Consider the following 19,149-nt stretch of genomic DNA (forward strand, 5'->3'; position numbering starts at 1 on the left):
GATCTTACTAGTTTATATTAATTTGAAATACATTGTTGGTAACTATGAAAATTTCATCAGGGGTTGTTAAGGTGGTTTATAGTCAGTTACTAGAAATTTCAGTCAAAATGGAAGCTATGTTACCTAAAATTATTAGAAATCGTAAGATGGTGTTTACAGTATAAAATGGACCTGACCCAGAGAACTGTGAGAATGTTGGTATTTATCATGGGGATGGAAGACACTGTAATTGCTTTTCAGATCCTGTCCTACTTAGCGGTAGATTATCTCATTATTAATTACAAGTTTTCCGAGTTAAAAGTGTTATTGAATTAACTTATGCAGCAAATTAATTTCTTTTTTAGATTATTCTTTGTTAGTCAACCTGTGTTCTCTAGATTTTCAGAAATATGGGAGCACTGTGGTTCGTGAAATGAGACAGGAAAAAAGGATAGGCTGGGGAATGAGGTTCTTTGGGAAAGTAGAGTCCTTTAAATGTCTTCCAAGATTAACACTTCTCTAGCTTTTAAAACTAGACACTAACTTTTAAAAACTAGCCTTGTGCTCTTGGTACTTGGAAACTGTGCTTGAAGTACTTTGTTTTCATTTTTTTCGTTCTGTGTTAGACACTTTCTTTTGTTGCTTCTCTGCTCTAGTTAGTCTGAAAGGTTTTGTTCTGTAGTTGACAAAGTTTCATTTGTTGTTTTGTCGTCTAACTTTATAATATCATGTTTTAAAATCTTTAAGATGCAGCAGTTAAATAACATGGATGAAGTGTGCTACGAAAGCGTTCTGAAGCAAGTAAAGGCTGGACACCAGGTACACCGAGCTCCTTTCTAGGAAATGCTTAATGAAAAACTGCAGACTTTTTCAAACTTTACTGTTCCTGAATTCCGACTTTATTCCATAACTGTTGTAGTTTAATGGGTAGCTATATGAATCATTTAATTAATGAATCATATAAATATTCTTAAGTGATATCGATAGCCTGTTATTGGTAAGTCACAGTATTTTGTTTGCCATTTTTTTATTAAGTATTTTAAAACAAGGTTGTCCTTTACATTTTTGTTTCCTTGAATCTTTTAAACAGAACAACCTGAAAACTCTATTCTGTTCATATTTTTAAATATTATTAAAGTGTTTCATGATGTTCCTTTTACTGTTTTCCTTAAGTATATTTCAAATGTATTTAATCAATTTTGTATTGTTTAATTGTGTTTGGAAGTTGAGCAGTTCAGGTCTGGGATGCACTCGATGGTAGACCAGTGCATTTGAGACACTTAATTCCATCCCTGGCCAGGTGCAGTGGGGAGAAAAGATTTAAGTAGTTTGTTTTTATTAACATCCCCATAGAACCAAACGTCTTTAAGGAAAAGGTGGAATGATAAAACAACTTAAAAAAGTTAACTGTTTTCTATTTTGGTTGTTCTTGGGCTGGTCTTTGGTAAAGATTGATTGATTTGATTTGATTGATTATTTTTAGAGACATGTTTCTCTATGTAGTCCTGGCTGGCCTCAAACTCAGTTTCTTGTGAGTTTGGATATCAGGTTTGTCCACTCATACACAGCTGTGTAATTTTTCTAGAAGAGTAAAATTTATTTATTTAGGTCATACTTTTGTGACTTGTAAGCTGTTTTTATCGGAGTCTTTGTGGTTTTTATGTTTAAGAGGGTCACCGTATCTATTCAGTATTTTCATTAGACAACTCAAAACCATTGGTAAAAATGTACAATGAAGAAAGACTTTATTAATTTCTCAAAATATTTTAGTAGCTCTACTCTTAGCTTTTCATGATTTTAAAACTTGTAGAGAACTTTGTTTTTTGAGACGATAATGTAATTACAACATGTCTGTCTTTTCTTTCTTCCCTCCAACCCTTCTCATAAATCCCTTCCTGCCCATCTTCAGAGCCATAGCCTCTTTTCATTATTTATTATTACATATGTTTATGTGTGTGCACAGACAAAGTTCTCGTAAGTCTGTGTGATGTTTCTGTATGTTTTCAGTCGGTTGGTGTGCTCTTCCCTGGGGCAGACTCCTTCTCTCACTCTCAGCCTTCCTTAGTTGCCAGTAGTGATCTGCAGTGTTGAGGCCTCATCAGCTTTTCCCTGTCTACTACAATGTGACCATTGGAGTTACACTCAGCTCATGTGTAGGCGATCATGATGATATGGTTTTGTGGGTATAGCATCTTAGGTTACCAGGAGACACAACCTCATAGCAAAATCCCTGGTTCCTCTGACTCTTACAGTCTTTCTTCCCTGCCTTCTGCAACGTTTCCTGAGCCATTAGTGCTGGAAGGTTTTGTAGATGTGGAAATGTATCCATTGACATTGGACCCACAGCTCTGCTGTTTTGATTGATTGGTCATGGTTTTCTGCAGTTATCTTGGTCTGTTTCAAAAAGAAAAGCATAGTTTTGTGTACAGAAGAAGCTTTTTCCCAGAGCCTGAGTCAGAATGAGATGACTATGTATATGAGATGAGTCAGAACTAACCTAGACCTGAGACTTATTGCAGCCAGGGAACACCCTTGGAGCAAGTTGTCTTTCTTAAAGAAGGAGTATCAAAATGTGTTTTTCTACTGAACTTAATAGAATGAAGTATTGAGAATTTTGTTTGATTGTTTAACCTTAGTTCATTCATTTTATTTGGGGATCCACATTTCCTTATTCATTTCCTTATTTCGCTTTTTATCTTTTTTGAGACAAGGTCTCATGTAGCTAAGGATGCCCTTGTATTTCTTTCTGATCCTTCTCGTCATTACCTCTCAAGTGCTGAATCACAGGCATTGCCTTACTTCCTAGGGATCTAACCCAGGGTTACCTGAGTGGGAGACAAATAACTCAGTTCTCTATTTTTAACTATTAAATTTACTTTTATCAATACTGCTTAAAATCAAGAAGCCCTTGATTAATACCTTTTGTATCTTTTTATTAAAACCTGAAAATGATAAAACCTTATCTTACATTTATTAAATTCTCTTGGTATCTAATGAGATGTGTATGTTACTCATAGCTGACAGATGAAAATGAGGTCCTGGACAAAACAGTGATACATTGGGTTCTCTTGTCATTTGATGTGTTGACTCCTGAGTCTGCATCTATTTAGAGCTGTGGATTAGTAAAGTTTTACATAGAGCTTTTAGTTGTGTTTGGCTGTTATTGCAACACAAGACTTCTTTCATCAGTATATGGTAGACTTCATTATAAATGAAAGGTTCAAATATTTCTTTAAATACTAGAAGCAGAAATACAAGCATATCACTGTGAAATATACAGCATACATGAGCTAAGGAGCAAGCCAGCAAAGGGCAGTCTTCCACTATGGTTTCAGCCTTAGTTCCTTCACTGACTTTCCTCACTGATAGACTGTAACTTGGAAGTATAAGCCAGATAAACCCTTCCCACCCCACGTTGCTGTTGTTCATAGTCTTTTATCACTATATATATATATATCTGTCTGTCTAAATGTCTATCTATCTATCTATCTATCTATCTATCTATCTATCTATCTATCTATCTATATTTAGCATTTACTGGCCAGATAATTGGTAGTCTCTCCTTGACATCTTTGCAGGTTTGATTCTAGACACCCGCCCGAACAGATACTAGAATTCCAAGGTTTTCAAGGCTTTAATCTAAAATGGCATTGTTATTTGCATATAATCTGTGGATATCTTCCCACACACTTTTCTCTAGTTTTCTTACAATATCTATTATATGATAATCTGTAAATAATTGTCCTTTATCGTCTACAGAATAAAGCTATGGTAGAAAGACTTTATATATTCACTGCAGCTAGAAGGTTTGGGAGGGTTACAGTTATTAAAAATATCTCTTATAAGCAGTTTGTTAAATCTGTGATACAGAGCTCTTGGATAAGGAATCGCACATCATTTTGCAATGAAGCTGATTGTATTTTCTACATTATTATGAAACAGAGAAGTGCTTCTCAGAACAGATCATTTTGTGGGATTCAAAGTATACAATATTTGGATATTCTATTTTAATCCGTTTTAAAGAGGTGGATAGATAGTGATTAGAAATGTGTAGACAGTACAGATGAAATCTCACTACCAATTACTTTTTTTCAGTGTAAATTCACTTACTACTTTACTTCTGAAAGCAGAAGTTCCTGAGGACAGGCCTTTATTCTGGTAATAGTGCCTAGTTAGGAGGAAAAGACTTGGCTAGGTCACCCCAAGGCAGCCATTGGGTTACCAGGTGCTGTTGATTCTCAAGCACAAGGAACCTAGGAGTGAGGCTGTACACTGTAAAGGGAGACAGTGGAGACAAGGATGACCTCTCCCCTTTGGGGTTCATGCCATGACATCGATCACTGCCATTTCTTCTTGAATGTGTGAAAGCCAAGTTGCTGTCTACATTGGTGTGTAGTTGAAATTGTTCCATGGTGATTGCATAAAGTGCTGTTGCTGTTTGAAAACAAGCTGATATCTGAAATCATATCAGAGTTAGAATGGGCTAGCTATGACCCTGTAGGCAGCTGGCCTCTAGGAGCAGGTTTAGGGTGAATACTCACAGTACCTGTTTTTGAATGATTAGCAATGACATGTTTATTAAGAGTTCTTTGAAATTTATTTTTCATATGTACATATTTTGTATATTTTTATTTCATAATATTGGCATAGTTTGCTACTATTTTACCATCTTAATATAGTGATAATCATATATATTTACCACTCATGTGTTTTATTTTCATATCTTTGTGAGAGTGTATATACATGTGTGCATGTGTGTTCACATGAGTATGGTCAGCAGGTGCACATGCAAGTGTGCACATGTGTGAGGAATTCTAAGGCTGATGTAATGAAAAATTTCCCTCGTCCTCTCTTTTACCTTACTCTTTGAGACAGGGTCTCAATCAAAACTCTGAGGTGAGTCTGTTGTCACCTTGTTTGGTGGATTCCTATCTCCTCCTTCTGAGACTAGAATTACAGGTGGGCCACCATACGTAACTCAGTATTTATACGGGTTCTAGGGATATGAACTCTTGGTCCTCTTTCTTACCAAACGAGAGCTTTCATCACCAAGCCATCTCCCTAGCTTCTACTAGTCTTTCATTCTTTCATACTTGCAGGATAATTTTATTATCAGTGACAGCCCATTATTAAATTGTAATTATAAATGTTGTGCACTCATGCTTAAAGAATAATAAAGATTCTAAATGTATCTACATGGTTTTCGCAGCTTCATTGTTTGCAGGAAAGAGAAAGTCTACTTCAGTTCTAATTTTCAGATGCCATGCCAATCTACTTAGACTTTTAATCTGACAGTGTACCTAAATACTTCTTTTTGATACAGGGAAAAATGAGCCTCGTATGTATTAAGCAGTTTTTCCAGAGCATATAGCTAATTAAGAATAGCACTGTAACTGATGTACAGAAGTTTCTGTTGATAACATTCCACCTTGTTCTATTACTTATCGATCTCATAGTGAGATGGGACAGGTAAATACCTAACTAAATGCAACAAGGATAGAAGGATATTTTTCTGTCAGAAAGCTCGAAGGAATGCAGTCCGTAATATCAAAGATATGGCAGAGGTATTTGGTTCATTCACATTATCAACCAGGGAACAGAGGATGAGAAAGGGTCATAGTTTTCTGGCTTTCTCCTTTCTCCTCTTTTATTCAGAGAGTCTTAGAGCATAGGATAGTTCCCTCCAACATCTGGGGTAGATCTTCCCACTACACTTTAAACATCTCTGAATGTGACATCCAAGATGTGTGAATCACGGTGATTCCAAGTCTAATCAGTTTGACTATGAAGATGAATTGGCATAATTATTAAGTTAATTAGCTCAATAGCTAATTCTCAATTATTAACTATTTCCTTTATTGATAATTTAATCATTATATTTTCATTTATTTTCTTGCTACTTTTCTGCATAAGTTTTTATTAATCCATTCCCTAAAATGGAATCAGAAGAACTACTACAATTTGTCATCTTGGTTGGACCTTGTGTTTTCCAAATAAATAGAGACTTTTTGTGGTAACCACAAACCTGAGGTGTAAAAGATCCTGAAACTTAAAGAAGAATGAAATTCCCTTTAAGGAATGTTGATGTAAGGTTGTGATGTAACATTTTCTTTCCACTTAATTTTTTTTCAGTTTTATGGCATATAAGACAAAGTGCTGTTATAAGAATTTTTTTTCCTTTCGATTGGCAAGTATTTTCTCCTGGTGCATTGCGTACTGTACTCTTAGACTTTGGTTTGGACATTTACTCACTTTTATTAGAAAATGCTTCCTCCAAATTTTTTGTTTCAGCCTGTGACTTTGCGATCCTTTGGCATGTTTATATGCATATATATATATATATGTATATGTATGTATATATATGTATGTATATGTATATGCATATAAACACATCTATATACAAGGACTTAAAATAATCACTATTTACTACAGACTTGCTTGTATTCATCTGTATGTTCACATTTTTAGTTCATCTCATGACCTTAAATTCCCTGTAATTTTTCTTGATCTTTTAATCTACTGTGTTTTAATTGTTGAAAAAATATGACAGGCCCATAAATAAAAATAATAACATTAAATGTATGTCCTACCTAAAGTCTTCAATCTGCATATTGTTTTTAGTATGTTTTGTGCAGTGTTCCTACAGAATTTTGTTCAGTAGGAGAGACATACTGAGAAAGATTTGCTATGACACGCATCTTCATAAACTTTGCCCTAATTGCAATTTGATTGTGATTTTCTTGTCCTTGTAGACAGTCTGTTGCTAGTAGCGTGAAGAAGACCAGAAATAGGAATACACTGGAACTTTTCCCGTTGGTTGACATTTGCCTTGAAGCCAGTGCTTTCATATTATAGACATTCTCCTGGGAAGATTATAGCTTCTTACATTAAACCAGTCAGAATACAGCTGAGGGTTCTTTTGTAACATAACTGGAGAGCTCCATTCTTTTCACTTCTTTGTGTTTTCTATACTATAGGAATACCAATGAGGAAAGTGCCCAAAGCAAATTTTTCATTGTATCTGTCTTTTAAAAGGATTTGTCCATTTAATTCTTGTATTTGTAAGTTGATCTGTGATGACTTAGCTTGAGAACTGGCAGCTGAATGCTGAATGCCACTGCAGTGTGGCTACACTGAGGGTTGCACTGTGGGTATTTAGAAAGCAAGCCTTTGTGTGGTTTAGGTATAAGAGTAATATAAACAAACTGAAAGAACAAAACCACATGATCATTTCATTAGATGCTGAGAAAGCATTTGACAAAATTCAACACTCCTTCATGATAAAAGTCCTGGAAACAATAGGAATTCAAGGCCCATACCTAAACATAGTAAAAGCCATATACAGCAAACCAGTTGCTAACATTAAACTAAATGGAGAGAAACTTGAAGCAATCCCACTAAAATCAGGGACTAGACAAGGCTGCCCACACTCTCCCTACATATTCAATATAGTTCTTGAAGTTCTAGCCAGAGCAATCAGACAACAAAAAGAGGTCAAGGGGATACAGATCGGAAAAGAAGAAGACAAAATATCACTATTTGCAGATGATATGATAGTTTATTTAAGTGATCCCAAAAGTTCCACCAGAGAACTACTAAAGCTGATAAACAACTTCAGCAAAGTGGCTGGGTATAAAATTAACTCAAATAAATCAGTAGCCTTCCTCTACACAAAAGAGAAACAAGCCGAGAAAGAAATTAGGGAAACGACACCCTTCATAATAGACCCAAATAATATAAAGTACCTCGGTGTAACTTTAACCAAGTAAGTAAAAGATCTGTACAATAAGAACTTCAAGACACTGAAGAAAGAAATTGAAGAAGACCTCAGAAGATGGAAAGATCTCCCATGCTCATGGATTGGCAGGATTAATATAGTAAAAATGGCCATTTTACCAAAAGCGATCTACAGATTCAATGCAATCCCCATCAAAATACCAATCCAATTCTTCAAAGAGTTAGACAGAATAATTTGCAAATTCATCTGGAATAACAAAAAACCCAGGATAGCTTAAACTATCCTCAACAATAAAAGGACTTCAGGGGGAATCACTATCCCTGAACTCAAGCAGTATTACAGAGCAATAGTGATAAAAACTGCATGGTATTGGTACAGAGACAGACAGATAGACCAATGGAACAGAATTGAAGACCCAGAAATGAACCCACACACCTATGGTCACTTGATTTTTCACAAAGGAGCCAAAACCATCCAATGGAAAAAAGAGCATTTTCAGCAAATGGTGCTGGCTCAACTGGAGGTCAACATGTAGAAGAATGCAGATCGATCCATGCTTATCACCCTGTACAAAGCTTAAGTCCAAGTGGATCAAGGACCTCCACATCAAACCAGACACACTCAAACTAATAGAAGAAAAACTAGGGAAGCATCTGGAACACATGGGCACTGGAAAAAATTTCCTGAACAAAACACCAATGGCTTATGCTCTAAGATCAAGAATCGACAAATGGGATCTCATAAAACTGCAAAGCTTCTGTAAGGCAAAGGACACGGTGGTTAGGACAAAACGGCAACCAACAGATTGGGAAAAGATCTTCAACAATCCTACAACAGATAGAGGCCTTATATCCAAAATATACAAAGAACTCAAGAAGTTAGACCGCAGGGAGACAAATAACCCTATTAAAAAATGGGGTTCAGAGGGGTTGGGGATTTAGCTCAGTGGTAGAGCGCTTACCTAGGAAGCGCAAGGCCCTGGGTTCGGTCCCCAGCTCCGGAAAAAAAAAAAAAAAAAGAACCAAAAAAAAAAAATGGGGTTCAGAGCTAAACAAACAATTCACAGCTGAGGAATGCCGAATGGCTGAGAAACACCTAAAGAAATGATATAAGGGAAATGCAAATCAAAACAACCCTGAGATTTCACCTCACACCAGTGAGAATGGCTAAGATCAAAAACTCAGGTGACAGCAGATGCTGGCGAGGATGCGGAGAAAGAGGAACACTCCTCCATTGTTGGTGGGGTTGCAGACTGGTACAACCATTCTGGAAATCAGTCTGGAGGTTCCTCAGAAAATTGGACATTGAACTGCCTGAGGATCCAGCTATACCTCTCTTGGGCATATACCCAAAAGATGCCCCAACATATAAAAAAGACACGTGCTCCACTATGTTCAACGCAGCCTTATTTATAATAGCCAGAAGCTGGAAAGAACCCAGATGCCCTTCAATAGAGGAATGGATACAGAAAATGTGGTACATCTACACAATGGAATATTACTCAGCTATCAAAAACAATGACTTTATGAAATTCGTAGGCAAATGGTTGGAACTGGAAAGTATCATCCTGAGTGAGCTAACCCAATCACAGAAAGACATACATGGTATGCACTCATTGATAAGTGGCTATTAGCCCAAATGCTTGAATTACCCTAGATGCCTAGAACAAATGAAACTCAAGACGGATGATCAAAATGTGAATGCTTCACTCCTTCTTTAAAAGGGGAACAAGAATACCCTTGGCAGGGAAGAGAGAGGCAAAGATTAAAACAGAGACTGAAGGAACACCCATTCAGAGCCTGCCCCACATGTGGCCCATACATATACAGCCACCCAATTAGACAAGATGGATGAAGCAAAGAAGTGCAGACCGACAGGAGCCGGATGTAGATCGCTCCTGAGAGACACAGCCAGAATACAGCAAATACAGAGGCGAATGCCAGCAGCAAACCACTGAACTGAGAATAGGACCCCCGTTGAAGGAATCAGAGAAAGAACTGGAAGATCTTGAAGGGGCTCGAGACCCCATATGTACAACAATGCCAAGCAACCAGAGCTTCCAGGGACTAAGCCACTACCTAAAGACTATACATGGACTGACCCTGGACTCTGACCTCATAGGTAGCAATGAATATCCTAGTAAGAGCACCAGTGGAAGGGGAAGCCCTGGGTCCTGCTAAGACTGAACCCCCAGTGAACTAGACTGTTGGGGGGAGGGCGGCAATGGGGGGAGGGTGGGGTGGGGGATGTTTGCCCGGAAACCGGGAAAGGGAATAACACTCGAAATGTATATAAGAAATACTCAAGTTAATAAAAAAATAAAAAATAAAAAAAAGAAAGCCTTTTATTTTGGAAGCTGGAGTTTCACAGGTTCAGCAATACTCGATTCCATTACAATGCTTGGCTTGTCATTTTAGTCCTTTTTCCTTAAGAGACACCTTGACTGTACACTGTTACATCAGTAATTTCAGAAGGTCAGCAAAGAATAGTACAGTACAGTTGCTGTTAAGTAGAGTTACTAAATCTGTTTTTTACTCATGGTTAAGGTTGAAGTTAGTGTCTCTGTTGTCTCCAGCTGTCTGTGTATGAAACTCCAAATGATAGTTTTAAATTCGTGAGTTTGGATATGTCTGTCTGTGAAAAATGAAGAACCTGTAGTTCAACATTTTCTAAAAAGTGGACAAACACATTAATCAATTCTTCCCACTTCCCCTGATTGAAAAGTGTAACTGTATGTGCTTTTATTTTTCTGAGAAACTTTCTACATAAAACTTTGGTTGTGTGTGTAAGTATAGTAAGTTATAGGTTGTGGATTTATTTATGGATCGGTATATATTGTTATATTGTGAGATTTGTTCCTGGAGCTCTGACAGATCTCACTTCACACGAGCACATCATTGAACAGCCAGCTACTTATTCAATGAATATACTTTTGTTAGTAAGGAAACATCTAAATTTTAATTGTATTTTTCCCTGTAAGTGTAACTTGTCAGTTATTATGCAGTAGTAATAGGTATGTTAGCCAATCTTTTCTAGGCCAAGGTAACTAATTGATGTTCCTGTGTCAACCTCATGCTTCCTGCATTTCCAAGTTTAAGGCAATAGTGAGAAACAAACAAACAAACCACACTGCATTGAATACATCTAACTTGATTTGTTTCCTGTATTTGAGATTGTATGGTGGTTTGGTTTCTCTCAGCACTTTGATTTTATTAAGCAGTTACGTTTCAGATCAGTATTAAGGTAGAAACTGAGGCAGTTTTTTTTTTTTTAAGGTCGATGACTCTTAGGCAACAAAGAGGTGTTCCTGCTAAATAATTAACATTTTCTTCTTAAATTTTCCTGTTTGAGTAAATTAGAAAAGAGAAGATCCCCCGTGCTGATACTCCCTGTCCATGCTTTATTCTGTGGCTTCAGTACCCCAGTCATCTAAGTATGTGTGCATTCATGTACTTAATAGACTTTCTGTGTCGCTGTGCCGTAAAAGCATTGACAACGGTAGGAGGCAGTTGTGTTCCACTCAGGCATGTGTTCTGACAGATGGAGAAAACCTTTTCCCGTTGATTTTCGACATTCCTACTCTGCAGGACTTCAAGCTCTTCTTGGCTACTGGGAAATTAAAAGTTGGCGATTCAGCCTTTAATTTTGATCCATCTGCTCAAACTAATGAGACGTCTCATTTGTAAGCTTTTCTTTGTGTTACCAAATGCAAGTATAGCTTTATTGTTCCTCTTAATAATTCACCTCCTCCTGTGTAACTTGCAGAATGGGAAAATAATTGATGCCTTAATTCTTTTGAGATTTTCTTTTTTTACAAACTTTGTTACAATGATAGGAAGACAAATTAGGAACATCCCACAATTATAATATATTTAATAAATGATATTTCCTCATCAAATTACAAAAATAAAGTCAGATCCTTATTTTGAAGCGTTTTATCCAAAAATCTACTCCTATTTGACAGAGGAAAAGACTTTGTTAAATAGGATTCAAGAACTTTAGCGATGGGTTAAAATTAAACACCAGTCTTTATTTACTGTGTATGTGCACGCGATGGGTTAAAATTGAACACCAGTCTTTATTTACTGTGTATGTGCACGCGATGGGTTAAAATTGAACACCAGTCTTTATTTACTGTGTATGTGCACACGATGGGTTAAAATTGAACACCAGTCTTTATTTACTATATATGTGCACGCGATGGGTTAAAAGTAAATACCAGTCTTTAGTTACTGTGTATGTGCATCTTATTTTCTTTTCCTTCATTGTTTTACACCTGCTTTTATTTTGAGTTATTTAAAAAAATCTCTTAAAATTGATGAATAACTAGATGGATTTTCTGTCTGAAGAGAATGATTTTGGAGGCTATTTGTGTGTGTGTGTGTGTGTGTGTGTGTGTGTGTACACATGGGACTACAGAAGTTGGAATCAGATGTCTTTCTCAGTTGTTCTTACTATTCTTTTTGAGACCTCGGAGTTAGAGATTTGTCAAGGTTTGCTGTCCAGATCAGTTCTCCTCCTGTGTAACTTACAGAATGGGAAAATAATTGATACTTTCACATCAATCCACCACTGCCTACCCTGGCTGGGATTATAGGAGTATTCAGCCATGCCTGGCCTGGCTTTTTACATGGATGTGGAGATCCTAACTAGCCTTCCCTGACCACACAATTGATTGAGCTACCTTGTTGCTTAACATTGTTTCTCCGGTTCATTAATATACAATCAAAAAAAGTTCCATGCACTGACTTTCCTTGTGGATATTAGCAATGACTGACTTCTTTGTCTACGAAAGCTTTCCTTCTCCATGTTCAGGCATCTATGATGCTTTTGACTTTAAAATGATTTACTTGTATATGATTTTGGATGCTGCTTTCTTTGTTCTCCATGATCTCATGAAGTATTATCCTAAAGGCTATAGAGAGAAGCTTCTTAAAGATACTTTTTCATTGTATGAATATTGAAGATTGTCTAGTTTCTCTGCATCCTGAAGCTCCCTCAGAGCGTGTGAGACAATGAAATATCTGCAGGTCCCACTTGAGATGCTTCAGTATGTGTATTTCTCTTACTACTATTACACCTAATGTGTTGCGTTATCTTACTTCTCTGTATTGAAGATCTGAAATAGCTTCTTTATAATTAACATTTGTACCTCAGGTAACTTTACGTTACTTTTATTTCTTAAGCTCTTGAGTAATTTTTTAATGCTTTTATCAATTTACATTTTTAAAAGATTTTCTTTCATTTATTTGTTTGTTTGTTTGTTTACACTCCAGATTTTATTTTCCTCCTGGTCCACCTTCTGACTGTTCCACATCCTATACCCTCCCATTCCCTCCCAGTTTCCACAAGGATGTCCCCACTCCCCACACCACCAGACCTCTAAACTCCCTGGGCCTCCAGTCTCTTTGAGTGTTAGGTTCATATTCTCTGACTGAACCCAGACCTGGGAGTCCTTTCCTGTGTCTGTGTTGGGGGCTTTATATCAGCCAGTGTGTGCTGCCTGGTTGGTGATCCAGTGTCTGAGAGATCTCAGGGGGTCCAAGTTAATTGATACTGCTGGTCCCTTTACAGGCTCACCCTTCTCCTCGGCTTCCTCCGGCTTTTCCCTAATTCAACGAGAGGGGTCATCAGCTTCTGTCCATTGGTTGGGTGCACATATCTGCATCTGACTCTTTCAGCAACGTGTTGGGTCTTTTTGAAGGCAGCCATGATAGGTCCCTTTTTGTGAATGCTCCATAGCCTCAGTAATGGTGTCAGGCCTTGGGACCTCCCCTGAGCTGGATCCCCCTTTGGTCCTGTCACTTGACCTTCTTTTCCTTGGGCTCTTCTCCATATTTGTCCCTGTAATTCTTTTAAACAGGAACAATTATGGGTCCGAGTTTTGACTGTGGAATACCAACCCCATCCCTCACTTGATGCCCTGTCTTTTTCTTGGAGGTAGGCTCTGCAAGTTATTTCTCCCCACTGCAGGGCATCTCATCTAGCCTCTCTTTGAGTCCTGACAGTCTCTCACCTCCCAGGTGTCTGGTACATTCTGGAGGGTTCTCCCAACCTCCTTCCTCCAGAGGTTGTCTGTTCCCATTCATTCTGCTAATCCTCAGGGCTTCAGTTCTTTCCCTGACCCAATGCCAGACCATGTTCCCCTCTTCCCCAACCCCTGATCCCACCCCCTTTCTCTCCCAGATTCCTCCCTTCCTCCCCTCTTGTGGTTGCTTTCTTCTTGCTCGTAAGTGGGACTGAGGCACCCTCACTTGGGCCCTTCAGCTGTTGACCTTTTTGAGTTCTGTGGACTGTATCTTGGGTATTCTGTACTTTTTCTTTTTGGCTAATGTCCACTTATTAGTGAGAAAATACCATGCATATCCTTTTGGGTCTGAGTTACCTCACTCAGGATATTCTCTAGTTTCATCCATTTGCTTGCAAAACTCAGCATGTCCTCTTTCTTAATAGCTGAGGTAGTATTCCATTGTGTAAAAGAACCACATTTTCTGTATCCAATCATCTGTGGTAGAACATTGGGGTTGTTTCCAGCTTCTGGCTACCACAAATAAGGCCACTGTGAACATAGTGGAACATGTGCCCCTGTGGCATGGTGGAGCATCTTTTGGGTATATGCCCAAGACTGGTGTAGCTGGGTCTTCAGGGAGATCTATTTCCAATTTTCTGAGGACCTCCAAATTGATTTCCAGAGTGGTTGTACCAGTTTGCAATCCCATCAGCAATGGAGGAGTGTTCCTCTTTCTCCACACTCTTGCCAATGTGTGGTGTCATCTGAAGTTTTCTCATATACAGTGTGTAAGAATACTCTATTATTATCTCAAAGTTTTATATTAGCAATTTCTTAATAAACTGTGTAGTTTTCTCATTTGTACAAAGGATGCTTCTTAAGGGGAGTACTAGTACTAGATTTCCTTCAGTGTTGGTAGTATTGACTGATGATTAGTACCTTCCTATGATAGGCAAGTAAGTGAACTGATATGAAAAGAAAGAGTAGCAAGGCATGCTCCCTTATGTGACTCGTGCAACACTATTCCATGAGGTGTATTCAGTTATTTTCTGACAACTTCAGAGATAGGCATGTGGAGGGTATTTATTCCTTTTTCTCCATGTGTATGTATGTGGTGTGCTTGAGTATGTGTATGCATGCTGGTATATGTGTGTATGCTGTCATCCTCACTTTTGCAGCTTCACACTACAAAGTCTTTGCCGTGCCTCTGTCCTTTTGAGCTGTACTTTCTATGCGTCTTGCCAATGCATAAGTGTGTGTTTGCTGATATAGTCTGGAGAAGGAAGAGTAGCTCATTTGCATTTGTTTTAAGTTTTAGGTTTTCAAACATTGAATTGATTTGGATAAAATATTCCTGCCTGAGAAATCAAATACATAAGGCTGACTAAGAATGTATATCTTCTCACCTAATTAGAAATACAAATTCTAGGGGCAGGAGAGATGGCCCAGTGGTTAAGAGCAAGGACTTCTCTTCTAGAGGTCCTGAGTTCAATTCCTGGCAAACACATGGTGGCTCAAAACCATCTCTAATGGAATCTGATGTCCTCTTCTTGTGTGTCTAAAGACAGAGACAGTGTAATCACATATATTAAATAAATAATTAATAAATAAATATTAAAAAAGAAAGACAAGTTTACTTTTCAGTAAAGACCTACTGTGCATTTATTATTTGAGAAAATTCTGCTTGAATGTTTAAAAATCATAGTGCTTTTTTTCTTTTTTTCTTTTCTTCTTTTCTTCTTTTTTTCTTTTTTTTCCGGAGCTGGGGACCGAACCCAGGACCTTGCGTTTGCTAATAGTGCTTTTTTTAAGAATGAAAATAAACATATTCAAAGATATCTTAGAAATTCATTTTGTTTTGTGATTTTCTTGAAATCAGACTAGTTTTTATAGTGTTCCAATATAATAGACTTCCAAATCCAGTATAGAAAAGAAATTTTTATCCAATAGCGCTTTGATGAATTCTATTTACATAGGTATTGTGATAGTTAATTTTCCTTACTTTGTTCTGCACAATAGATATTGCTGTCAGTAACAAAGTATCCGAAATTTGGCTACTTTAGAGATCAGTAAAATATTTTTTGTTATACTATTTTATAACAAAGGCTTCACTATTGTGTTTATTATCCTCTTTTGTTTTGACCTAGGTTGAGCAATGAATTAAATATTTGAAGCTTATGCTGTGGCAAGAATTTAGAAGGTATTATAGAATAGAACTTACTTTTCAAATATTAGTTATATTTGATGTCTTTCATAAAGCTGTGATCCAGGTACTTGGAATTTTAGAACTGATTTTTTTGTTTGTTTGTTTGGTCTTCATGAAATTAACCATTATAGGTAGATTAGATTCATTCCATAACCTTTGAGACCCTCACGTTTGTCCCTAGAAGTTATGATAATAATACATGTGATATATGAAAACTGAAATTCAAAAAGGAGATTGATTTCCACATTTGCATTTCTTCGAAGCTCAGAACCTTTTGCTTTCTGTCTGGATGAATTCCAGACTTTTTCACATACATGGAGTAATATTTATCTTTTTATGTCTGGTTTATTTTACTTTCCCCTGTTGTAGCATATATAATAACTTGTGGCGTGTAGATGCTGTTTTATTATATGTTTATGTATTGATGGACATTAGTATTATTTATACCTCTGGGCCATTCTCGAGGAAAAACATATGAAAACATTTGCATCTAAATTTCCATTGGGATATTCATTTTTCCTTCTTTTGCATATTTACCTAGGAAGGAAGTGCATTTGATGGTAATTATGTTTAGTGTATCAGGAAATGAATAGGCTTTTGACAAAAGCTGTGCCTGTTTATATTTCCCATAGCAGTGTGAGAGTTTTCATGACCCACATGGCTAAACAGAATAGTACAGTTCAAATCAGTCCTGGAAATTTCTCCATTTCCTTGGTGACCCTCTTGCTATTGCTTTGTAAAAGCACAGCTATTCCAGTTTCTATGAAATAGCTTTTGATCTCCTCTTCAAACCCCAGAAATAATGATGCAAAGCATCTTTTCCTTGCTTATTGGCCATTTGTACAGTATACCATCTTCCAGAAATGGTTTTTCAATACCTCTAAGCCCGATTGAGTTTTCATCTTGCTACGTCTTACAACTGTTACCACACACATGAATTGCAAATGTGTCTGCCATTCTGTGGGCTCTCCTTTCACTCGTTGATGGTCTTTTTGATGCACAGAGTCCTTAACTTACTGTTCAGTGTTTCTGTTTCTCTTGTATTGCTTGTTTTTATTATTATATTTAGAAAACTAGTGCCAAGTTTGAGAACATGGAAGGTTGCTTCTATTTTTCTGTTTTCCTCTATGAATTGCATAGGTTTAGCTCTTAAATTTAGGTCTTTTTTCATCTCAGATATTTTGTAGATGGTACAATGTAAGAATACAATTTCACATTTTTGTATGTAGTCTTTGTTTTCCTAGCACTCTTTATTGAAAAGACTGTTCTTTCTCCCTGGAAGCATTCAAGCAAATGGCAACTATTGTCTGTCTATCATCATCATCATCATCATCATCATCATCATCATCATCATCATCATCATCATCAGAAGTAATAGTATGTGCATTTATTGCATCAGAGTTAGGAGAACACAACACAGTTGAGCTAATGCTTTACACATATAGAGAGTAAACAGAGGAAATCAACTTTAGTAGTGGTTCCATTGCCAGTCTTCCATTGCTAGTGGACATGTCACCATTATTGATCCTGGATATTCAATGGTCTTTATCCATCTCCTTTGTGCTATATGAAAAGGATGTCTTCCATACCTTATGTTCCCCTCATTCCTTCCTTGTCCCCTTTACCATCCGGGACCCTCCTTCCCTTCCCCAGCCTGTGATTGCTTTCTTCTCCCTCCCAAGTGGACAACCTTTTTCCTTTTTGAATTCCATGGATTGGATCCTGGGAATTCTGTGCTTTTTTTGGCTAATATCTATTTACTAGTGAGTATATACCATACATGCCTTTTTGGGTCTGAATTACCTCACTCAGGATGATATTTTCCAGTTCTATCCATTTGCCTGCAAAACTCAGGATATCCTCGTTCTTAATAACTGAGTAGTATTCCATTGTGTAAATGAACTACATTTTCTGTATCCATTCTTCTGTCCTGGTACATCGGGGCTGTTTCCAGCTTCTGGCTATCACAAATAAGGCTGCTGTGAACATAGTGGAACACGTGCCCTGGTGGTATGGTGGATCATCTTTTGGGTATATGTTCAAGACCAGCGTAGCTGGGTCTTCAGGTAGATCTGTTTCCAGTTTTCTGAGGAATCTCTAGATTGATTTCCAGAGTGTTTTTACCAGTTTGCAATCCCACCAACAATGGAGGAGTGTTCCTCTTTCTCCACATCCTTACCAACATGTGCTGTTACCTGAGGTTTTGATCTTAGCCATTCTGATTGGTGTAAGGTGGAATTTCAGGGTCATTTTGGTTTGCATTTCCCTGATCACTAAAGATTTGAACATTTCTCTAAGTGCTTCTCAGCCATTCAAGATTCCTCTGTTATAAATTCTCTGTTTAGAAAAGGGTTGAAGCCCCAATGGCCAGCAGAAAGAAAGGAAACAGGCAACTGCAGGAAGTAGGAGTTGTAGGGACCCTCCAGAATGTACCAGAGACCTGGGAGGTGAGAGACTCTCAGGACTCACGCAGAGGGGTGGGGATGGGGGAGTTGAGTAGATGAATGCCCTACAGGAACTTAGAGAGCCCACCACTTCCAGCAGAAAGACGGGGCATCAAGTGAGGGATGGGGTTGCCATCCCATAGTCATAACTCTGACCCAGAATTGTTCCTTTCTAAAAGAGCTGCAGGGACAAATATGGAGAAGAAACTGTGGAAAAGAAGGCCCAAAGTGGGATCCAGCTCAAGGGGAGGCCCCAGGGCCTGACACTATTACTGAGGCTATGGAGCACTCAAAAAAAGAGGCCTATCCTGACTGCCCTCTGAAAGACCCAACAAGCAACTGAAAGACTCAAATGCAGATATTTACACCCAACCAGTGAACAGAAGCTGCTGAGCCCTGTAGTTGAATTAGGGAAAGGGCAGAAGAAGCAGAGGAGGATGACCCTGTAGGAGGGCCAGCAGTCTCAATTAACCTGGACCCTGAGATCTCTCAGAAAGTGGATCCCCAAGCAGGCAGCACACACCAGCTGATAATAGGCCCTCAACACATATACAGCAGAGGACTTCTGGGTCTGGATTCAGTCAGAGAAGACACACCTAACCCTCAAGAGCCTGGAGGCCCCAAGTAGTTTAGAGGTCTCATGGTGTGAGGTGGTAGTGGGGCCATTCTTGTGGAGATGGGATACAGGGATGGGGCTTGGGAAGGGGGCATCAGGGTATAGACTTGTTAATAATCAACTCCTCTCTGATTTTAAAAAAAGAAAAAAGGATGC

At 37.9% G+C, this 19,149-nt stretch overlaps 1 protein-coding gene across 10 annotated transcripts in view; it reads left to right on the forward strand.

Moving 5' to 3' along the window:
- Ascc3 (activating signal cointegrator 1 complex subunit 3) overlaps positions 1–19,149 on the forward strand; it is a 280,053-nt gene that overhangs the window by 95,802 nt on the left and 165,102 nt on the right. For all 10 annotated transcript variants that reach the window (XR_015644791.1, XM_087597565.1, XM_087597567.1 and 7 more), the window contains 1 exon segment: positions 727–798. Coding sequence is in view for 9 of the 10 variants with exons in the window: in XM_087597565.1 (XP_087453691.1) it covers positions 727–798 (72 nt within the window). In the remaining variant the exon portion in view is untranslated.

The sequence above is a fragment of the Rattus norvegicus genome, chromosome 20, assembly GCF_021556685.1.
Source record: "Rattus norvegicus strain SHRSP/BbbUtx chromosome 20, alternate assembly SHRSP_T2T, whole genome shotgun sequence".
In the NCBI taxonomy this organism is placed as follows: domain Eukaryota; kingdom Metazoa; phylum Chordata; class Mammalia; order Rodentia; family Muridae; genus Rattus; species Rattus norvegicus.